General features: G+C 33.1%; 2 protein-coding genes across 5 annotated transcripts in view; both read right to left on the bottom strand.

The window, feature by feature from the left end:
* The window catches only part of LOC149477368 (proton-coupled zinc antiporter SLC30A2-like), a 30,067-nt gene extending 24,419 nt beyond the window's left edge, over positions 1-5,648 (bottom strand). Inside the window, exon 1 of one of the 2 annotated variants that reach the window (XM_089710505.1) lies at positions 5,299-5,648. In XM_089710505.1, coding sequence (XP_089566631.1) covers positions 5,299-5,430 — 132 coding nt within the window. In that variant the 5' untranslated portion in view covers positions 5,431-5,648. Of the gene's footprint in view, positions 1-3,060; positions 3,206-5,298 lie in introns of those variants that run through there. The other variant, XM_089710506.1, reaches the window with a different exon arrangement.
* Positions 5,649-6,346: 698 nt separating this feature from the next.
* Positions 6,347-18,740, bottom strand: Sac1 (phosphatidylinositol-3-phosphatase SAC1). Of its 3 annotated transcripts, XR_016317667.1 has the most exons (15): positions 18,585-18,740; positions 17,761-17,855; positions 17,207-17,325; positions 16,378-16,470; positions 15,588-15,719; positions 14,456-14,576; positions 14,016-14,131; positions 13,330-13,554; positions 12,863-13,030; positions 11,942-12,148; positions 11,393-11,560; positions 11,034-11,135; positions 9,785-9,921; positions 7,823-9,098; positions 6,347-7,776 (listed from the first exon to the last, which is right to left on the bottom strand). XR_016317667.1 is itself a non-coding variant. In XM_089710882.1 (14 exons), the coding sequence occupies exons 1-14, from the start codon at positions 18,620-18,622 to the stop codon at positions 9,014-9,016; spliced, it is 1,806 nt and encodes a 601-aa protein (XP_089567008.1). In that variant the 5' UTR covers positions 18,623-18,740; the 3' UTR covers positions 6,347-9,013. The 3 variants fall into 3 exon arrangements, 2 of the variants coding, with proteins under 2 accessions (XP_089567008.1, XP_089567009.1); XM_089710882.1 differs by having other exon boundaries at positions 6,347-9,098; XM_089710883.1 differs by having other exon boundaries at positions 6,347-9,098; positions 14,456-14,564.
* Between the last annotated feature and the right edge of the window lie 27 nt (positions 18,741-18,767).

The raw sequence follows: 18,767 nt of genomic DNA, 5'->3' as shown, positions 1-18,767 counted from the left end.
TCTAATCTCTACTGTACTACAATGCTTGACATGTACAAGGGTCTTTAAGCACAGCTTTGAGTTAAGAAGGAGTATAAAGCAAAATTACCAATCTTCTATTAGATAATACGTGTAATATTCAAGACCAAATCTAAAAAATAAAATATATATCAAACTAGATGATATGTTCAACGATTCTGTTTAATCAAAAACATAAAATATTAAAATTGACTCGATAAAAAAAATCACCAAGTTAGCTCTAATTTTCACACTTTTACGTTTTCTACTTGACATGGTAATACACTTATTATGATTTTTTTTTTCATAAACAATTATATTAAAACATTTGCAAGATATTTGTCAGAGCATTTTGTGTAATTACTTTTAGTTTTGGTTTTATCTGCGATAAACCACTTTTATCGTGACAAAACCAAACGTTTTATCTCGAGAAAAAAAGAGCGCCAATTTTTATTACACGTATCATCTAATAGAAGATCGGTTATTTTGCTTTATGCACCCTCTTAACTTTGAGTCCTTAGTATTGAAATCTATATTATCTGTGGTCATATTAATAGCTAGCTGCGCTCGGCTCGGCACCTGTTGGTCTTAGTGTGATAATATATACCCTATAGCCTTCCTCGATGACTGGGCTATTTAACACCGAAAGAATTTTTCAAATCGGACCTGAGATTAGCGCGTTCAAACAAACAAACTTTAGCTTCATAATATTAGTATAGATTAATCAGTGGTCCATGTGTCCTGTGCGTAGATTTATTCGTAGTTGTCTCTGAATTCTGATTATCTTGCCCATTAATATGTTACTCAATTTTCCTGTAAGCACATAATATGACATAAATCATAATTCACTTGTGACAAAAAAGTCCAACTTTCTCTTAATGGGAATTCAACAATTTATTTCACAAGCCGACTCTCCATGATTCATTGAACCAGAAAACTAAAAGCATATTCATATCGAGTGGGCTTGGAATTTCCGAAATTAAACGGCACAAACAATGCCGACATTTTTTTATGTATTGAAACTTTAATAAAGTTGAGAGTTCGCTAAAAATAAACGAACTTTTCGGGTTCAGGAAACTAAAAATCGATATAGTAAAAATACAGGAGGCTTTATTATTTTTATGCCGAGTTAAAAAACGAACCAAATGAACCAAAACATAATCAAGATAGTATTAACAAAAGTACTCTTTACATTTTTACTTGTTACATATCTATTAATCTATATGTACTAAATTTATAAAGCTGAAGAGTTTTTTTTTGTTTAATTTAACGCGCTAATCTCAGGAACTACTGGTCGGATTTGAAAAATTATTTCGGTGTTAGATAGCCCATTCATCGAGGAAGCTATATTATATCATCACGCTAAGACCAACAGGAGCGGAGCAATGTGGTTGCAACCGTGGGGAACAGCTAGTATACTATATAGTTACAGATTCTCTTTTTTTAGCGTTTTTTTTTTCTAACCGGTCTATCGTATATTACTGTGAATTACAGTAGCGGCATTATCAGCACTAAACATTTATATCCATCGCATGCTTCACATATCATGTCGAATCACTTAAATAAGCTTGTTGATTATTATTCATAGCCGATAAGCCGTTACTATGACTGAATCAATTAATTTTCTTCGGTTACCTAATAACAATTCTTTTGAATGAACTATTCTTGAGAACTGAATAAATGAAGGACACAATATACTAACATATTTGACGTAAACTAATTTTACTTTTCTACTCGAAGGTACGTTTACGTACTATAATTATACCGATTTTATTTAGATTAATTATAACCACAGAACAGTAAAAACATAATTATAACAATGTCTAAGAAATTGTAGCTATAAATAACTAGCCGAATCGGGATTCGATAACCCACGTAATGCCAGCTTAACTGAAAAATAGAAGAGAATAATTTAAAAATAAAATAAGAAAACAATTTCATTATTCCTTCTATTTGACCTTTCCAGAGACCTGTACCACTTTTATGAATTATATCTTATCAAAACCACTATCTTTTCCTTTATCAATCAAATGTATCCTTTATCAAATAATACGTGAGTTTTTTCGTCTATGTTGTAACGTGACGTCATTAATCTTGAAACGAATTAGGAAACTGTCAAGTACACGCTACCTAGGGATGGTTAAGGATGTATTATTCCTATCCTTTTTAATCTATTTGACTGACCCCAGCTGAACTTAATCAAAAATCATTTTAGAAGATGTATGGGATGGAAGATGTATGGGAAAGGAACACCAATCCGCGTCTTGTGGTATTTTTTTGTCGATATAATTATTTTCCTGAAGGTGGTTTAAGGTTTTTGTAAACATATTTTCCTGTTCTTGCTATTACCGGTCAATATCTATATAGATTTTAATCGCAAGTAATAGTGAGTATAATTACTACACTGGTGGGTATAGATTTCAGAATCAATAGTTCGGATTAGGTGAGAATTAAAACAAATAAGATATAAACAACAATTGGCACCTGCGATAAATCTTCATGACATCATAGTAAAATCATGAAGGTCATGAAGAACAATTTAATGATAAATCACTAAACACGTTTTAGTATTTTTTATCCGTTTTATCTTTAAACAACTTATGTACCTATTCCGTGAACTCTATTGAATCTTGGTTAGGTATCAAATTAACTAATTATCCCATGTTTATCTTAAACAAACTGATTAGGTAAATAAATACCATAGATTTTATTTACGTAGCTGTAGCCTGTAGGTAATACTCCGACAGTAAATATTCATGATAATATGCTGCAGTTGATAAGGTAATGATATTATTATAATAATTAATGAATACTGAACTGCCCGGGTGTATGTTATGTAGGTATTACACATTAATATTAAATTACCTATTCGAAATTGCTATAAGGGTATTAAATAAAGACTGTTTGATTTATTTTTAGTATTAATTAAAACTTTGTAAGCAAGACGTGAACTTGAAAGAGGAGTTATGGCTGGGAGCCATAATTTCCAACGTACTTTGCCGTTTTCATTGTAATTAAAAAGTTACATTGAACATTCAAATAAATATATACACAACAACTTACATTAAGCAATTTCATCTTCGCAGTTGGATCGATAACCACTATTACAATGCCAGCGAGACAATACTATAGAAAATAATTTATTAAAATCGTATTCAACACTGCAGCGCCAGCGAATGCAACATTTTACAATCTACCGTCTACTACGTGATGCCGGCTCACAATAAAGCGAACCATTCACTAACCAATTGTTCGCACTTGACATCGTCTCGATTAAGAAATAACAACAAAACTTGCGAGAACTTTCTTTGCGACTTTAATATTTCGTCTGTGTTCCCGAGTTTATTGTAACAATAAAAAGTTATAACGACATTCATAGTTTAAGCTTGAACTTTAATTAAAATTAGAATAACTTTGGTATTTTATATGTTGACTTCGTATGAAGAATATTTCATTGGAACAACTTCGACCCGCGTACAAAATAAGTTTTTTATTTAATTTTCGATACTTGATATGCGTTCGGGCGCTCCCGGAAACAGCTTGGCATGATATACGAGAAATGTTGTCAAATAAATGTTCTGATAAACATGTTCCACACCAAAAACTATTCGGAACACTATCAATCATTAAAATATGTATAATAAAGTAATAACTAGCTGCATACTGTTTGTTGGGGATGATAACTTTGCGTTCCAGAAGATCGATTTTCTTATTTATTTCGATTCAGTTGCAGGTGAAGTTGCTGGCAATTGATAAATTGCGGAAAACGATAATATGAGTATTTACCTGACTGACTAAGCCGAAAGAATCTTTACTTAGAAATACATTTTGTGTCTCAATAATGGTTGATTGAGGAAATTTTTTCTATATAATTTTTTTGATTTAATTTACGTGAAATGCTGTTACAGCACTCCAAAGTTGACCAGGTCCACCAATGCTCATGAGAATCCAGTCAAAACGAAATGTTTAACTTAGTTTTTATGATTTTATTTTTTTATTGAACAGGAACATGGGAATTCACTTATATTTTACATCATAAAATGCTGAGTTGTTGCTTATCATTGTTGGATCACATATTATTTATATGCAATGCTTGTAAAATATGTTCAATCATTATTTAATCTGTTAATAGTTGATATGGAGAGTGTAGCTATCAAAAGCCATGATAGTGATATGAATGGTGATAGTAGATCACACAGAAAGCTTGCAGGATTAAAGAATTGTTATCCTAATTTTTTTTGTTATATCAGTTTAATTTTATATGGCTTATATTTTTTATTATGCTGTACCCTTTGCCAAAATATGCTAGAAGATTATAAAAACAAGATAATAATGATGAACCAATTTCCGAAGAGCTATGTTTAACTTTGATAAAATAAATGTATTTATTCAGATTTTTTATTACTAGTAATGCTGCAGTCCTGCTCTAATGCATTTCTGTTTCCTAATAAATATTTTTTTTATAATTACATTTAGAGTATACATATAAAACATCCTTACAACAATCTAATCAGTATTACAGGATATCCTAAACTTTTTTGCTAGTAACAGACTATGAAACAATTGTTTCTTTACACACTAATAATTACATTTTTTCTCAACAACATGTTAGCTATTGCCTAGTATGATATAAGTACAATTTTTAAGTAATATTGTGTTTTTTTTTTTTTTTGTTTGCATGCAATCCAACATCCAATCCTAATTAGTGGCTTTATAATATATTTTTTAATCTGCGATCAGTCGCTAGACTATAAGCAGATACGTTGTAGGCGCTTTATATTAATATAAGGTTGTGAGTTTGAACATAAATGTGATGAATATAAAGGAAATTAAACTTTGATTAGATATTGCAGCATCACCCACTTTAATGATAGCAAATGACAAAGTTAACTTCTAGTCTCTAGTTACTGTGTATTATAATAATATATTAACACACATTTTTTTTGAGCATAAAAAAACAACTAATTTCGTTCTAAAAGACCTTATTAAATAAAAAATGTATAGTCACTATGTAGTATCAATGACAAATTACATATAATATAATGTAATATAAATAAATCATAATAATATCGCGATAGCACATAATTATATAGGGATGAGATTTCGTCTAGCGTTTTATCTTCATTTTTTTTTTATCAACGTAATAGTATACGTGCGCTTGGCACAATAATGATAAAAGTCCTTGTATTATGACTTATGTACACTAATATCAAACCAACTATGTTAATATCTACCTAAATTCCACGGATTATGTAGTTATCGCAAAAAATCGCGTCAGATCGTGCGAATATAATTAATTACCTGTGCAAGCAAGGGCGCTCTATCCAAATGCTCTGAAGACGCAAACGCAGACTCATAGTACGCTCCATGGTTCCTCTGCTCAAATCTCGATCCACCTTCGTCCCACATCCGAGCTTCGAGCTCATCAGACATTCTGGCGCCTGGTAACGCACTGCCTATTGTTTATTCTAAGAAACGCATTTCTTTTCGGTCAACAAACTACGACGATCACTATAACAAAATCTATTCACTTATTAAACAACATCATTGCTATGAAAATTAGGCATTAATTTATTTTAAAAATAATTATTTAAATCAATATCAAATGAGCATCAATACATGCTCCTCTTCGCAAACAATTTTGAGACTGACATTTGACAATTTGATTTTGTGAACAATAAATTGACGTATTTCAACATGACGCTGTCATTTGGCTTTCTGCTAGTTTGCCATTTCTTAACAAAATTGCCACCCTTCGAAAAAATTGAAATACGTGGATTCTAGTATAATATGTAATATGTCGATTATTTGAGTATAATGAATTTATTAGATTTATATTATGTTAGATTATGTTATTTCAGTTGGTATCCATATACACATAGACGCAATTGTATATTTTATATTACGATCATGGGCATCGAATCGTTTGTGTAACTGTATTGTATATAAAATCCACATTAAAACATTGAAACCTAAGGCTTTGCTGTTAAACGTCTTATGTAATTTCAAAACTTCAGAGGTGAAGCATAATTTCGATGCTTTACAGAAACACTAAGTAAAGTAGCAACTTTTTATTAAATTTATATTAGTGTAGGTACACCGTACGCGCTTATGTATTTCTGTAACATTCTTACGGATCATCAGATGGTACCTACTATGCAAGTACCTAAAGACTCAGTATCCAAGAGCATTTCCAAAAAATTTAACATTTCTCGAGACACTGTTCAGCGAAAATGAATGCTCTAATGAATAAAAGATCTAGTCTACCCTTTAGAAGTGAAAAAAGATATAAGCAAAAAAAGGGATATGAATCGATTGCGGGATTAAATTGAATAAAAACAAATAACACTTGAATATTCATATTATTTATTAAAATAGTCCTTCACAAATTATTAAATTAAATACACAATAATCACGGACCCCGGAGGTAAATCCACAGATTACAAAAAGCACAAATATACACCTAAAACAGTAAAATAATACCTAAGGAAATAACATTGTATAAAATACTAGCATCACTATCTAGAACATACTTGAAAAATGTAATAGGATATGTAATTAATTGAAACAAAACGAAATATTATTTGCAAAAAACGATTTAATATAATCTAGTATTAAATAGAAGATCGAAATAAAATTATACAAATGTTATTCCTATAGATAGTTCGCCCGCTCGTGTCACGTCTAATCACACCAAAACCGATTTTACGCAAGTGTCTAAATAAATTTTTGAACATGGCCACAAACTTAGTTATAAGAGGAATCATAGGGTCTAATGAACTTTACAACCATGTATTCTTTATTTATTTATACTAAATTACATTATACAATAATAAATTATTAATGAATGGTCCCCGTTTTTTTACACATTAGGATTTAGGAAAGAAGATCCTCCTCTATTATCTATGTGTTTATTCGAACCGGAAAAAAGTACATAATATAACCATTATATATTCTACAGAACAAATTATCTATCTATATAAATTAAAATTATTTAATATAAAAACAGCAATACAATATATTTATTTAGACACAATTGCGTAAGTACCATATTTATTCCCAAAATGCGTAAAATTTTATTAGAATATCAAAAACGAGTTAAGTAATTCGCCAAATAACCCATTGAGCCCTGAACGGCCCGATCGGGCCACGACACAATAGATTTTCTATTGTGTCTGTGATTCTGGGGCCTGATGGAATAATTATCGATAAATAATTCTTAATTATAATTTCTTCGACAAAATATATAATAGCGAATGTTCAACACGTCTCAATTGGAATGCTTGTAAAGCAATAATACAGCCATAATAATAACAGATTCATTTAATAAGAACATGTGCTTAGAAATTAAATAAATGCACATTTATTTTTATGTGTTCAACCAAAACCATACCACGGAAGAAATAAGTTAGGAACTTATCTGTGTATTAATTATTTAGTTTTTTGAGTTTAAAGAAATAGACAAAAAAGACAATTTAAAGTATTTAAAACATCAACCATATAATGTAGAAAAAGATATTTGGATTTTTGATAAAAATATGATATCCATTTTCCTAACTTTTATTTCAATACTTTGACTTTAACTTTAAGCCGGCTACTCACGTATCTGCCGCAGGAGCAATCTCGGATGCACGGCAGTTGGAGCAATTAAAAAGCCTTGGAGGCAAATTTAAAAATTGTCCCTGCTTGTCTATACACATAACAATTATGGAGGCAATTAAGTGTGTACTTACTCTGCCCAATATTGCCCCTGCGGCATGTATGTAGGTGAGTAGCCGGCTTTAACAACATATCATAGAATTATAACAGTTGTTGTTTAGATGACAGTTCACAGATTAAATAACCAGGTACATAAAGCCCAGTATTTGTCAATATAAAATAATAATCATTAACACTTTTCGTTCAGACTTTCAGTATCATTTTAAATATTCTTTGGCATCAAAATAATTAAAAAACTGTTAATTGATACGCCAAATACTTTGTTTTTATAATATTAATACTGTCGGGCTTTTGTACCTATTCCGTGGTATATCCCCTCCCCCACGACAAAGTGTAGGAAACTCCCAAAGAGCATTAAGCAGCCTGAGCTAAAAATTATATTTTCATACATTGGTAAGATAATTTATGAAATGGAATCAAATTCCGTTAAAAACTACCGTCAAATAATTTATAAATAAATCAAATTTAATAAGTATTATGAAATGAAAATATGAATTAACGAATTTTAATTTTAATACTGCCAAAAGAGCAAAATTAGTGCTCAAATTTTCACAGAAAGTCAATTGATACTAAACGGACATTTTCAAAATTACACTAGCAAAAACTAATTTGTTAACAACGTTTGCTCTATTATAGTAGTCAAGTCGTGTCATTGTTCGTAATTAGGAAAATAAACTCTATATTCATTCCTCATAAGAGCTTTTATCGCCTTTATGTCCAAACGGTTTATATGGAAAAATCCAATTCGGCGACGTTGCCAAACCGTCAAGTGAATAAGGTACCATACGAACGTTTGCGCCCGAGCGGTATCATTAGGCGACTAATATCTTGAGTAAATGATAAATTACAATACACAATTTTCTTACACTCATTATAATATAACAAATTTAGGTACTGCCGAAATTTTAGGAAAAAAAAATTGAAGTGACAACTTCTTATGGGAAAACCTCGTGGCAACGTCGCCACATATCTAAACGTCCTTGTCAATTAATTGAAATGAAATGAAATAAATTTATTTGTCCATTTATGTTTAACAATAATTAATGTACGACAGTGGGTGTCAAACTAAGTGAAATACTTGTTGTAATTGAAACGTATACCAAATTCACTCGGCGGTGTGGCAACGTCGCCAATTACCTTAACGTCCTTGAAAAATATTTGAAACGTATGATACCTAGTTAACTCGGCAGTGCGGCAACGTCGCTCACTTCGTTTTCAGTTACCACTTCTGTACGGGGGGTGGGAGGTGTGTCTGTATGTCTGCACGGTTAGACGACGACTACGAGCGGCAGGTCGATTATAAGGACGGCGCGGGCCCGAGCCGGCTCGTCGCTACGCCGCCGCAGTCCAGCCGCGGCCAGTCGACGAACTCCTTGCCGTGCCTGGAATGGAAGTTTATCTTAGAATGTCTGTTTTTGACGTGACAACGTCTTATAATTCGATAGAGCCGGCTGCACGCACGAAAAAACATGACTCATGCGGCGTTACCTCGCTCTGAGGCGTTCCATGTAAGGCTTGAAGTGCAAGCGAGAGCGCGGAACGAGCGACAAAGAAGCACAATCGGACGTTGTCACGTTCAACTATTGTCAGTAAACCGACTTTACAGACAAGCAATTTTTTTTTATTGACAATAAGGAAGCGCTTGGCCACAATCTCGTCTGATGTTAAGCTGAGATGTGGTCTAAGATGGAACGCGCTTCCCTAGAAGGTACCTGTTCAGTCTACGCTTGAACAGCCCCATATTGTAGTAAGTAAGTAGTACGTAAGTAAGTAAGGGTAATGAAATAAATAAAAATGAAATGAAATTAATGTGGTATTGATTGTTTTGTAAATAAATAAAAATTGTAAAAAATTCTAAATGCTTTATAAGTTGCCCAAAGGGGGTAAGATACGAAATTTACGAATATATTCGAAAATTGTATTGTACTGCATTTTATATATTTAAGAATAATTACTATACTTATCAAGGTCATTTCTAACTTGCCGGGCACAAATTACACGAAAAATACGAAAACTTAGTACAAACTGATACAAAAAATATCGCAATCCCATATAACAATATACATACTTGAACATGAACTTGAGCGTGGCGCCCACGGCCGCGCCCCAGAACATGAAGTAGAGCAGCAGCTCCGTGCGCGAGCGGGACGGCAACACCGCGCTCGCGCACAGCATCGACACCGCCACCAGCAGCACCGACGGGAACTGCGGACAAATAATTATTATTAAATCCATACTAATATTATAAATGCGAAAGTAACTCTGTCTGTCTGTCTGTTACTCAATCACGCCTGAACTACTGAACCAATTTGCATGAAATTTGGTATAGATATATTTTGATACCCGAGAAAGGACATAGGATAGGTTTTATCCCGGAAATCCTACGGGAACGGGTTTTTCTCTGAAAACGCGGGCGAAGCCGCGGGCGGAAAGCTAGTATATCTATATACAGGGTGTAATCGTTAAGTGTGCACAAGCGATTATTCCGTAACTATTGCAGATATCAAAAAACTTTCTCGTTTTTAAAAATTTATTATGGCCATTTTACTCATTAGGTTAAGTACATTCAATATCAGTTTTTTTGATATCTATAATAGTTACGGAATAATCGCCTGTGCACACTTAACGATTACACCCTGTATATAAAACTCAAAGGTGACTGATATAGTGATCTATCAACGCACAGCCCAAACCACTGGATGGATCGGGCTGAAATTTGGCATGCAGGTAGATGTTAGGACGTAGGCATCCCCTAAGAAAGGATTTTGATCAATTCTACCCCCAAGGGGATAAAATAGGGGATGAAAATTTGTATCACGTTTATTTATCTTTTCCACACAGGCGAACTGCGGGCTTGCTGCTTGCTGCTTGCTGCGGGCAACAGCTAGTTAAATATAAAATATACATAGATTTAATACAAGCTATGTGACTGAGGAAAAATTTAGCTTTCGACTGGTGAAAGAATTTTTGAAATCGGTCCAGTAGTTTTTGTGTGGGAACTGCGAGTACAAATACAGTTGTATATGGGTGGTAGATATAAAAATGACTATTTATAAATGCTTGTAAAAGTTTACATGAATAAAAAAGTATAGGAGTTTGAGTTAAGTATGCGTACGACGCGAGAGACTGATGGCGACTAAATGCGGTAAAGGCCGCGCCGCCAGCGACCCGTCTATTAAGAGAATATGGGTTTACTGGACAGCGCAAGACAGATATGTAGCTCTTTTAAAGAATTTTAAATTTTGATGTCTTTAGTCAACGAACAACATTTTTTCTGAACTACTACAATAAATATACCATAGTATAATAATACTCACGGTAACATATTTCCAGTCCCTGTCTCTGCGCAGCGGGCACTGCACTGTGTTGCCCTCACCATCTACTACCAAATACTTGCCCAATAGCAAGTCGATTGAATCCTAAAAATGAAAATAAGTATGAGGTAAATTGATCTTATGTGACATATCAAAACGATTTGAAAAAATAAATATCCGTCGCACTGAATAAACACAAAAAATTAACGGATTTAAAACGCGATTTATCAACCCTCATTCCAAAACCATTACAACAAGTATATTCATAGCGGCATCAACTATAAAAAAACACGAACCTCGTGAAAATTATACAAAAAAAATCCGTTTTAAATCCGTTAAAATTCTTATTAATACCAACAAACCTGTCTGTAGCCGTCGCTAAAGTTGTTCTTATAGTATCTGGTGAGCGAGTTGATCCCGTCGCGTATGAGGCCCATGCGCGTGCGCTTGCCGGTGCGGGTGAAGTCCGTCTTGAGCGCGCCCGTGCCCGAGTATTGCACGGATATCATGTCCGCGTGGTCTGCCCATACCTGTGTCGTGTTAATAAACATTTATTAAATTTTTTGGTGTTATTTTTTGATGGTTTCACCACAGTAAACAAATGGGAGCAGTAGCGAAACTCCCGAAAAAAACGTTCAAACGGCTCACTAACACGTTTGTATAAATTCGATGTGTGTGTTTATACGTATCGACTTGTATCGTCGAGAATATTAAGTCGTCGAGTAATATTAAATTTGATGAAATTGTACGTTGTAACGGCAACATCTTAATAAGATGTCATAATATGACAAGATTTTATGTGAATAAAATACAGAAATAACCATTCCAATATCAATAAGTACTGAAATTTATTACCATTTAACTTTAAAACAAAAACTAATTTATTCCTCAAAGAAAAGAGAAAAACTTACACAATTGAACAGCGCATCAAAATGCGGTATCGGATCTTCATTACTCGTGATCGTCAACATCCTCAGCAGGTGTACCAAGTGCTTCCTCGCCAGAAGACTCTGCACCACATTAGTTCTATCGAGACAGTCCACACAGTTGGTGCGGAACACGCCCGTCTGACGCATTATGATAGTCTCACCGCGGCTGAGGAAGTAGCCGAACTCTTTCTGTGAAACATAATGTGGGGTTAATTTTTCTGTGTATAGTACGTTTCAAACTTAATGGCGGCTCGGAACATTCGATCCGATGCGCAGAAAACAATTTTAGGTATTCCGCCCGCACGCACTTTCCGAACCGCCATTAATTTTGAATCGAACCGTAATGCTGTTAGTTAAAAGCTGTATTTAGTAAAATTGCTCTATTTTCAGATTAAATTAATTAAAATGTGACTCACGAACACTAAATTTAAACACGATTGAATGTTTAAAGTATACGTCGAACGGCTCGCAGTGCATTAAGTTTTTGTTTATTGTTTTTGTAGATAATCGCATGATTCGTAGCACACGTAGCACATAAACTACGTTACGTGTTCATGTGCGGTCGTAGCGAATGCCACAACTCTACAAAGGTGTAGAACGGCTCGTAGCGCATCACAGATTTCGTAGCTCAAAGACTATTTTACCTGTTCATGCGCTACACGATCCAGTAGCACACACAGCCAATCATAGCGCATGCCGCGACACATCGCGTGGAAGACGAACGGCTCGTAGCGCAATGTCATCACGTAGCAGATTGATACAGGCATAAACTAAATTACCTGATCATGCGCTACGCGATCCAACAACACTCACAGCTGGTCGTAGCGAATGCCACAATACTCTACAAAGGTGTAAAACGGCTCGTAGCTCATCACAGATTTCGTAGCTCATAAAATATTTTACCTGTTCATGCGCTACGCGATCTAATAGCACGCACAGCCGATCGTAGCGCATGCCACGACACTCCGCGTGGAAGTCGAATGGCTCGTAGCGCACAGCTGGTAGAGCGGCAGCTGCTACGGCCGCGCGGTAGCCACGTTCTAGCGACTCTTCTTTGCCGCGTTGATCAATCTGTTGATATTGAAACGACAATATTATTTACGTAATTTAGTAGCAAAATGTAATGAATACCTTTTATTGATGTTTTTATAGGATTCTAAAGTGGATATAATATTCATTAATCATCATTTTTGATGCACGATTTATAAATATTGAAAAAACTGTTTAAATTTGCTATAAAGCGTTAAAAGATAAATTGAAGATAATACGCACTATATACAAAAACTGGCTACATGACTTCCTTAAAAACCACAAATCCAACCTAAAAAAATAGACTAAAAATAAATACAAAATGTAAAATGTATACTCACAAGGTTCAACAGCACCTGGTTGCCGTACCTCTGCAGCTGGTCCCGCATATGCTTGGTATATGCGGCTACATGGTCTTCCGGCGCTAGGGTCATGGGTGGTTTATACTTGAGATCCGGGAACTGGCTCCAGAACAGAGGTATCGACCCTCGGGTCTGCACGAAGGAGGATATCTCAGCCCCACGCTCTACGATCTGTTCTGTTTCCACGAAGTTCGCTACGTTGCCCTAAAATTATGTATTTTAGTTATAACACAATAAATACGTAGCTATAAGCTCTGATAAAATAAAACTTTAATTATTTACGTAATTAAAAATTAGTGACTCAAAAAACAGTGTGTCATTTGAAAATGTAAGTATCCCACTTTGTAAAAAACTTAATTGGGGTAATATGTATTTTTTCATTGCACAATGAAATTTCATAGTTAACAACAAATGTGTACTATTAAATAGCGCCAGTTTCAGCACTTACTGATAACTATCAGTAGTGTTTCTAGTGTACAACAGCCCCCCTAGACAAGTGGCTTTCTATTAGCGTAAAGTTCAATAGAATAGATTATGAATGTATGAGATTGACGAAATCAATCGTCGTCGTCGTCGTAATCAAACGTCAATCTCATACATTCATAATCTATTCTATTGAACTTTACGCTAATAGAAAGCCACTTGTCTAGGGGGGCTGTACATACCTGTGAATCAATCCCTCTCATAAACAGCCTAGTGCCCGCTCGGTCCACGCTCCTCCGCGACACTAGCGTCCAAGACAGTTGGTGACTGTTTATCGTCACACGGTTTATAGCTATGACTGTTTGTATATAGGAAACACTTTGTGGGTAAAATATTTTGATTAGTAGTAAGTGAACATATTTTTTTGGGTGTATTTTATATTGAAATAATGATTTTTATGGGAAGTTCGCAGGAGTTATGTTTTAAATTGATGAATAATGAAAAAATAAATATCAAACAAAACAGTTATTTACATTGGATTGCAACAGTTTTTCATTTTGTAAAAAATATTGCGCTAAGCTTCCTTGTGTTTAAGATTTCTTTGATACTTTACTGCACCGATTCATCAAACTATCATAACACTATACTACCACAGTTATTTATCATTTCACAAAAAGGATACATCCTTGCATGATCGGCAGGTTAAACCTTGAAAACATTTGTTGCGAGTACCCCTTGAGCAGATGTCCGTTCCACACAAAGCGTGAATCCGCACGGCTCGCTAGTGACATCTGCAAGAAATACTTGAACACAATTAGGGACCTTGCTATTGGTGCTTACCTTGCGGCTGATAAAGTATAAAACTGAAAAAAAACGAAAAATGCAGTTTGAAAGGACACATTTTAAAAGGCCCGCAAATAATATTAATTTTAATAATTACAATATATTATTAGGAATATATTATAATTGACTCATAAAGGGTCAATATTCAATTTTAATAAGCAAATAATAATTTTGAGTGAGAAATTATCTCAAAAATGTTTTCTTTCAGAATGCACAGAATATAAAACAAAAAGAAATATCCCTACGATAGATAACGAAAAATCCTACCAGGTATAAAAAATGGAACAAATCTAAATGATATTCTATGTGTTTTATTAAAATGCAATTTGAAGTACTCTACACTATAAAATGCAATGTCATTATAACTTTCAAGTACCTAAGTGCAATAAATTAGATCAGTATAACGCAAAAATAATAAAAAATAACAACAAATTAATGCAATGTTTATGTAAATATGAGGAATAGAATGAGGTGAGAATGTTTATACCATAAGTGCCTATAACAATTAAAAATATGTAAATCATTCTTCAAAACCAATTGATTTTGCCATTCATGAACATGATATTATAAATGGTAACAGCATGAAATTGCAATAAAATTTGCGATGAATTTATTTTACAGAAACATTACCGTACACACCAACATTCCTTTACTTACGAAAATCTAAATTAGGACAAAAGATATCACGCCAAAAGAATTGTTCAATTAACATTTTTTATCATTCACATAATATTATGGGCCGTCTTCACAATGGGCAGCATTGGCCCAACAAATGTTCGTCGATGTTTGCCGTCATTACGGCAATAATGAACATCTACAATAACGGCCGATTAAAGACATGTAGGCCCTCTACACTATCATGATTGCCTCTATTCGCCCAACGCTGCCCATTGTGAAAAGGGCCTATTACACACATATAATACAAATATTATGTATTTCTTTATATATTTAAATATATAAATAACACAAACCTTATGGAAGTCCGGTGAAACAGAATGCAATCGTTGCATAGTGTGTGTTAGGTCATAGCTATATGAGAAGTAGATGCCGGGCGCGTCCAACGAAGCGCGGAGTAGACGTTCATACGTGTTGTTGTCTTCTATCTATTAAAAAATATTACAATTCAATTTATTAATATTTATATGGAATACTGTATGCTCTACCTGCATCATACAGACGAATCAATAACGATGTAGCATTCTAATGATAAAAGTATTTACAAACATTTTCTTTTGTTCTCTTCACTAATTAATAAATATAAATTTATGGTAGAATTTAAAATGAAATACCTTAAATTTGAATCTTTAATCAACAAGATTACAATATATAGTTACGCTTTCAGTATAAGTCATTGTGAATAATAATTATATTTTTTGTACAATTCTTCAATATTTAATTTTTAACTAAGTCTTAAAATTTGCAATACAATTTCAAACATATAAAAGATACACAAATTCTCAGTCTGACCTAATTTTCCTCTAAAATGTTATGCTAATTTGCTGGCCAATATCATTGATGCTCAATTACATTACTCAATATTCCAGAAAGATATTATTAGCTCTAATTTGAGAATGAATAAAAGCACATTCATACTTTTTATTTCAACAAAATATAAGTCGAAATAAAAATATATACAAATAGTGTTTTGCTCTTGCTTGTTTTTATTCCACTTTTCTGAGATTCTTCCTTTTAAAAAGAGAATGACGCAGGCTGAAATTGTACATAAACATTTTCGAAACTATTAGTTTGAAATGAAATTACCTGTTTATTAGTAAGATGTGTAGTAGATCTTGCATATGGTACAATATCTGCTCCCGCAAGCTGATATACATTGTGTCCATTTATTTGACCAATCTGAGAGAAAAATAATTATTTAAACATAAATGTATTTACAATATTCTTTTATCCTTGGTATGAAATAATACTCATTTAATATTAATGTTCTAAACCAACAGAGCATTTCAGAAAATTACAAATGGTTGCACCTTACTTACCTTAAGGATATGGAGGACAAAAAAATCATAATTTTTTGTACATAACAGTACCAAAAAATAGTTGTGATTTGTAGTGCTATTACACATTTATTTAATGAATTTACATAATTATGAAACATAATAATAATAACATTTGCTATTGATGTTGCCCCCTTGTTGCCATTATCGGTAACCTTTTTGGGAGCCCATCGACCGAACTGGCGAGTCACCGTCTGCCATATTTTTCAATTCTTAATATTGAAAAGGCAGACGTCCATAGTCCCCATAGACCCAACCTACCGATCCACCGAACACCTCCTTTCCATAGCCTAGATTCGTAATTCCCATATTTTGCAATAGTCCTACATTGGCCGCGGACTGCCCAGGGCTGTATCTCTATAGTGCAGTCATGGGCAGGCTGCGGCTGGTGTCCCAAAACACATTAAAATTCTCTAAAGGGCCTCTGCGTGTTGGACCTGTGTCCCCACGTAAGCCTCCCAAAGGACCGGGTATCTTCCTTCTGGTGATACCCGTGTATTATGGAGATAACATTTGCTATAACAAATATTATATTTAATCTTATAAAAATTAGAAATGAAATACATAAACAAACTTACCAATATCCTATATTTGGCAACAACAAGATAGAGTCCTGATATAAGCTTAATAGATCCAAGAAAACCACACACTGGTTTGTATGCATTTGCCGGTATAGGTATCTTCACTGTATTAATTTCTAAAATAAAAAACATATTACACTTTTTTATTCCATAATTCTTTAAAATTTTTGATACAAGTAAATTGTAATTTATAAAACAAATTATGATTCAACATTTAAATACATAATTACTTTAATATATGTACAATACTATTTCATTTAAAAGTTAAGGTCACTTTGATGATGATTAAAAATAGTCAAAAATAACAAGTTGTAATGGCTTGTACATTACCAAAGTTCACGCATACTAATTTGATTTTACATTCATCTTTAACTAACTGTCCCAGCAAACATTTATCTGTCTTACTCTTATAACTTAGGGGTTTGAAAAATAGATGTTAACCGATTCTCTGATCTACCCAATAGGCACACAAAATTTCACTAACATTGTGACCAGTGAATTTTATATACAGAGATGAGATTTTAAGACATTAAGAACCATTATAATCATACCTCTAACATAAGCCTCTCCAGTGATTCTATCTATTACCATAATCTCTGTAGGATTAATGGTTGGTTCCAAATAGAACTTATCAGATGTTGTGTATCTGTAACAGAATTATTATTAACACTTTTATTAGCTTCTTCTTTATGTTTGTATGTAACCGAGTCCTTTTGACATGATTTTGACCAATTTTACATGGATCAATTTAATTAAAACTTTGTACACATCAAAATAGGTGAAAATACAATAATTTTAGGAGATTATTTAGTTTTTAACCTATATTGAATGTAAGATCTTCGACTTTGAACAAGATTTTTAATCATGTTAGGCCTTGATCAATTATAACAATTAATTTTTAAATATAATATATTTTTTGGTACATAGCACTAAGAAACATGTTAAAAAGACCAGACAATATTTTAAATAAGTAAATATTTAGCACTGATTGTGTAGCCTGTAGGAAAAGGTATAGATTTTTAAAAAGCATCTATAACATTCCATGTTTTATTACAGTCATTAAAATCATCATCGTATTGATTTTAAGCTACAGTTTATAGTATTTATATTTTATTGTATATACCTAATAAATGTTACAAAATGTTCAGAAATGAGTATATTTTACGAAATTTTATATAACATAATACCATGTAACTATTATACTTAACATTTATATATTTAACATTTAGAGATGATAATAATAATAAACTTTCTTTTAGAAATTAACTCAATGTATTAAAAAAATATAAAAATCAAAATATAATAAAAGGTTCGAGGTTCATGAGATCCCTTATCGCTAATGAAATTAATTAAAGAATTCACACGTATTGCTTACAATTTGATGTCATCGTGAATTAACGTTTGATCTGCCATTTCGTTGTGGTGCTCGATTCGATTTATTAACTAAATAATTATTTTTTTCAATGAAACATTGGATATTACAAGATTTTTCGGTTCATAGAAATGACATGACAATCCAAATGACATTAGAAGTACAACATACCAAAAGTCAATGTGA

This window comes from Colias philodice, chromosome 25 (genome assembly GCF_061535455.1).
Source record: "Colias philodice isolate Cphi_HAF_F1 chromosome 25, ilColPhil1 Martin Lab GWU primary, whole genome shotgun sequence".
NCBI lineage: Eukaryota > Metazoa > Arthropoda > Insecta > Lepidoptera > Pieridae > Colias > Colias philodice.
Note: the sequence above shows the minus strand (reverse complement) of the source record. Positions and strands in the feature narration are given on the sequence as shown.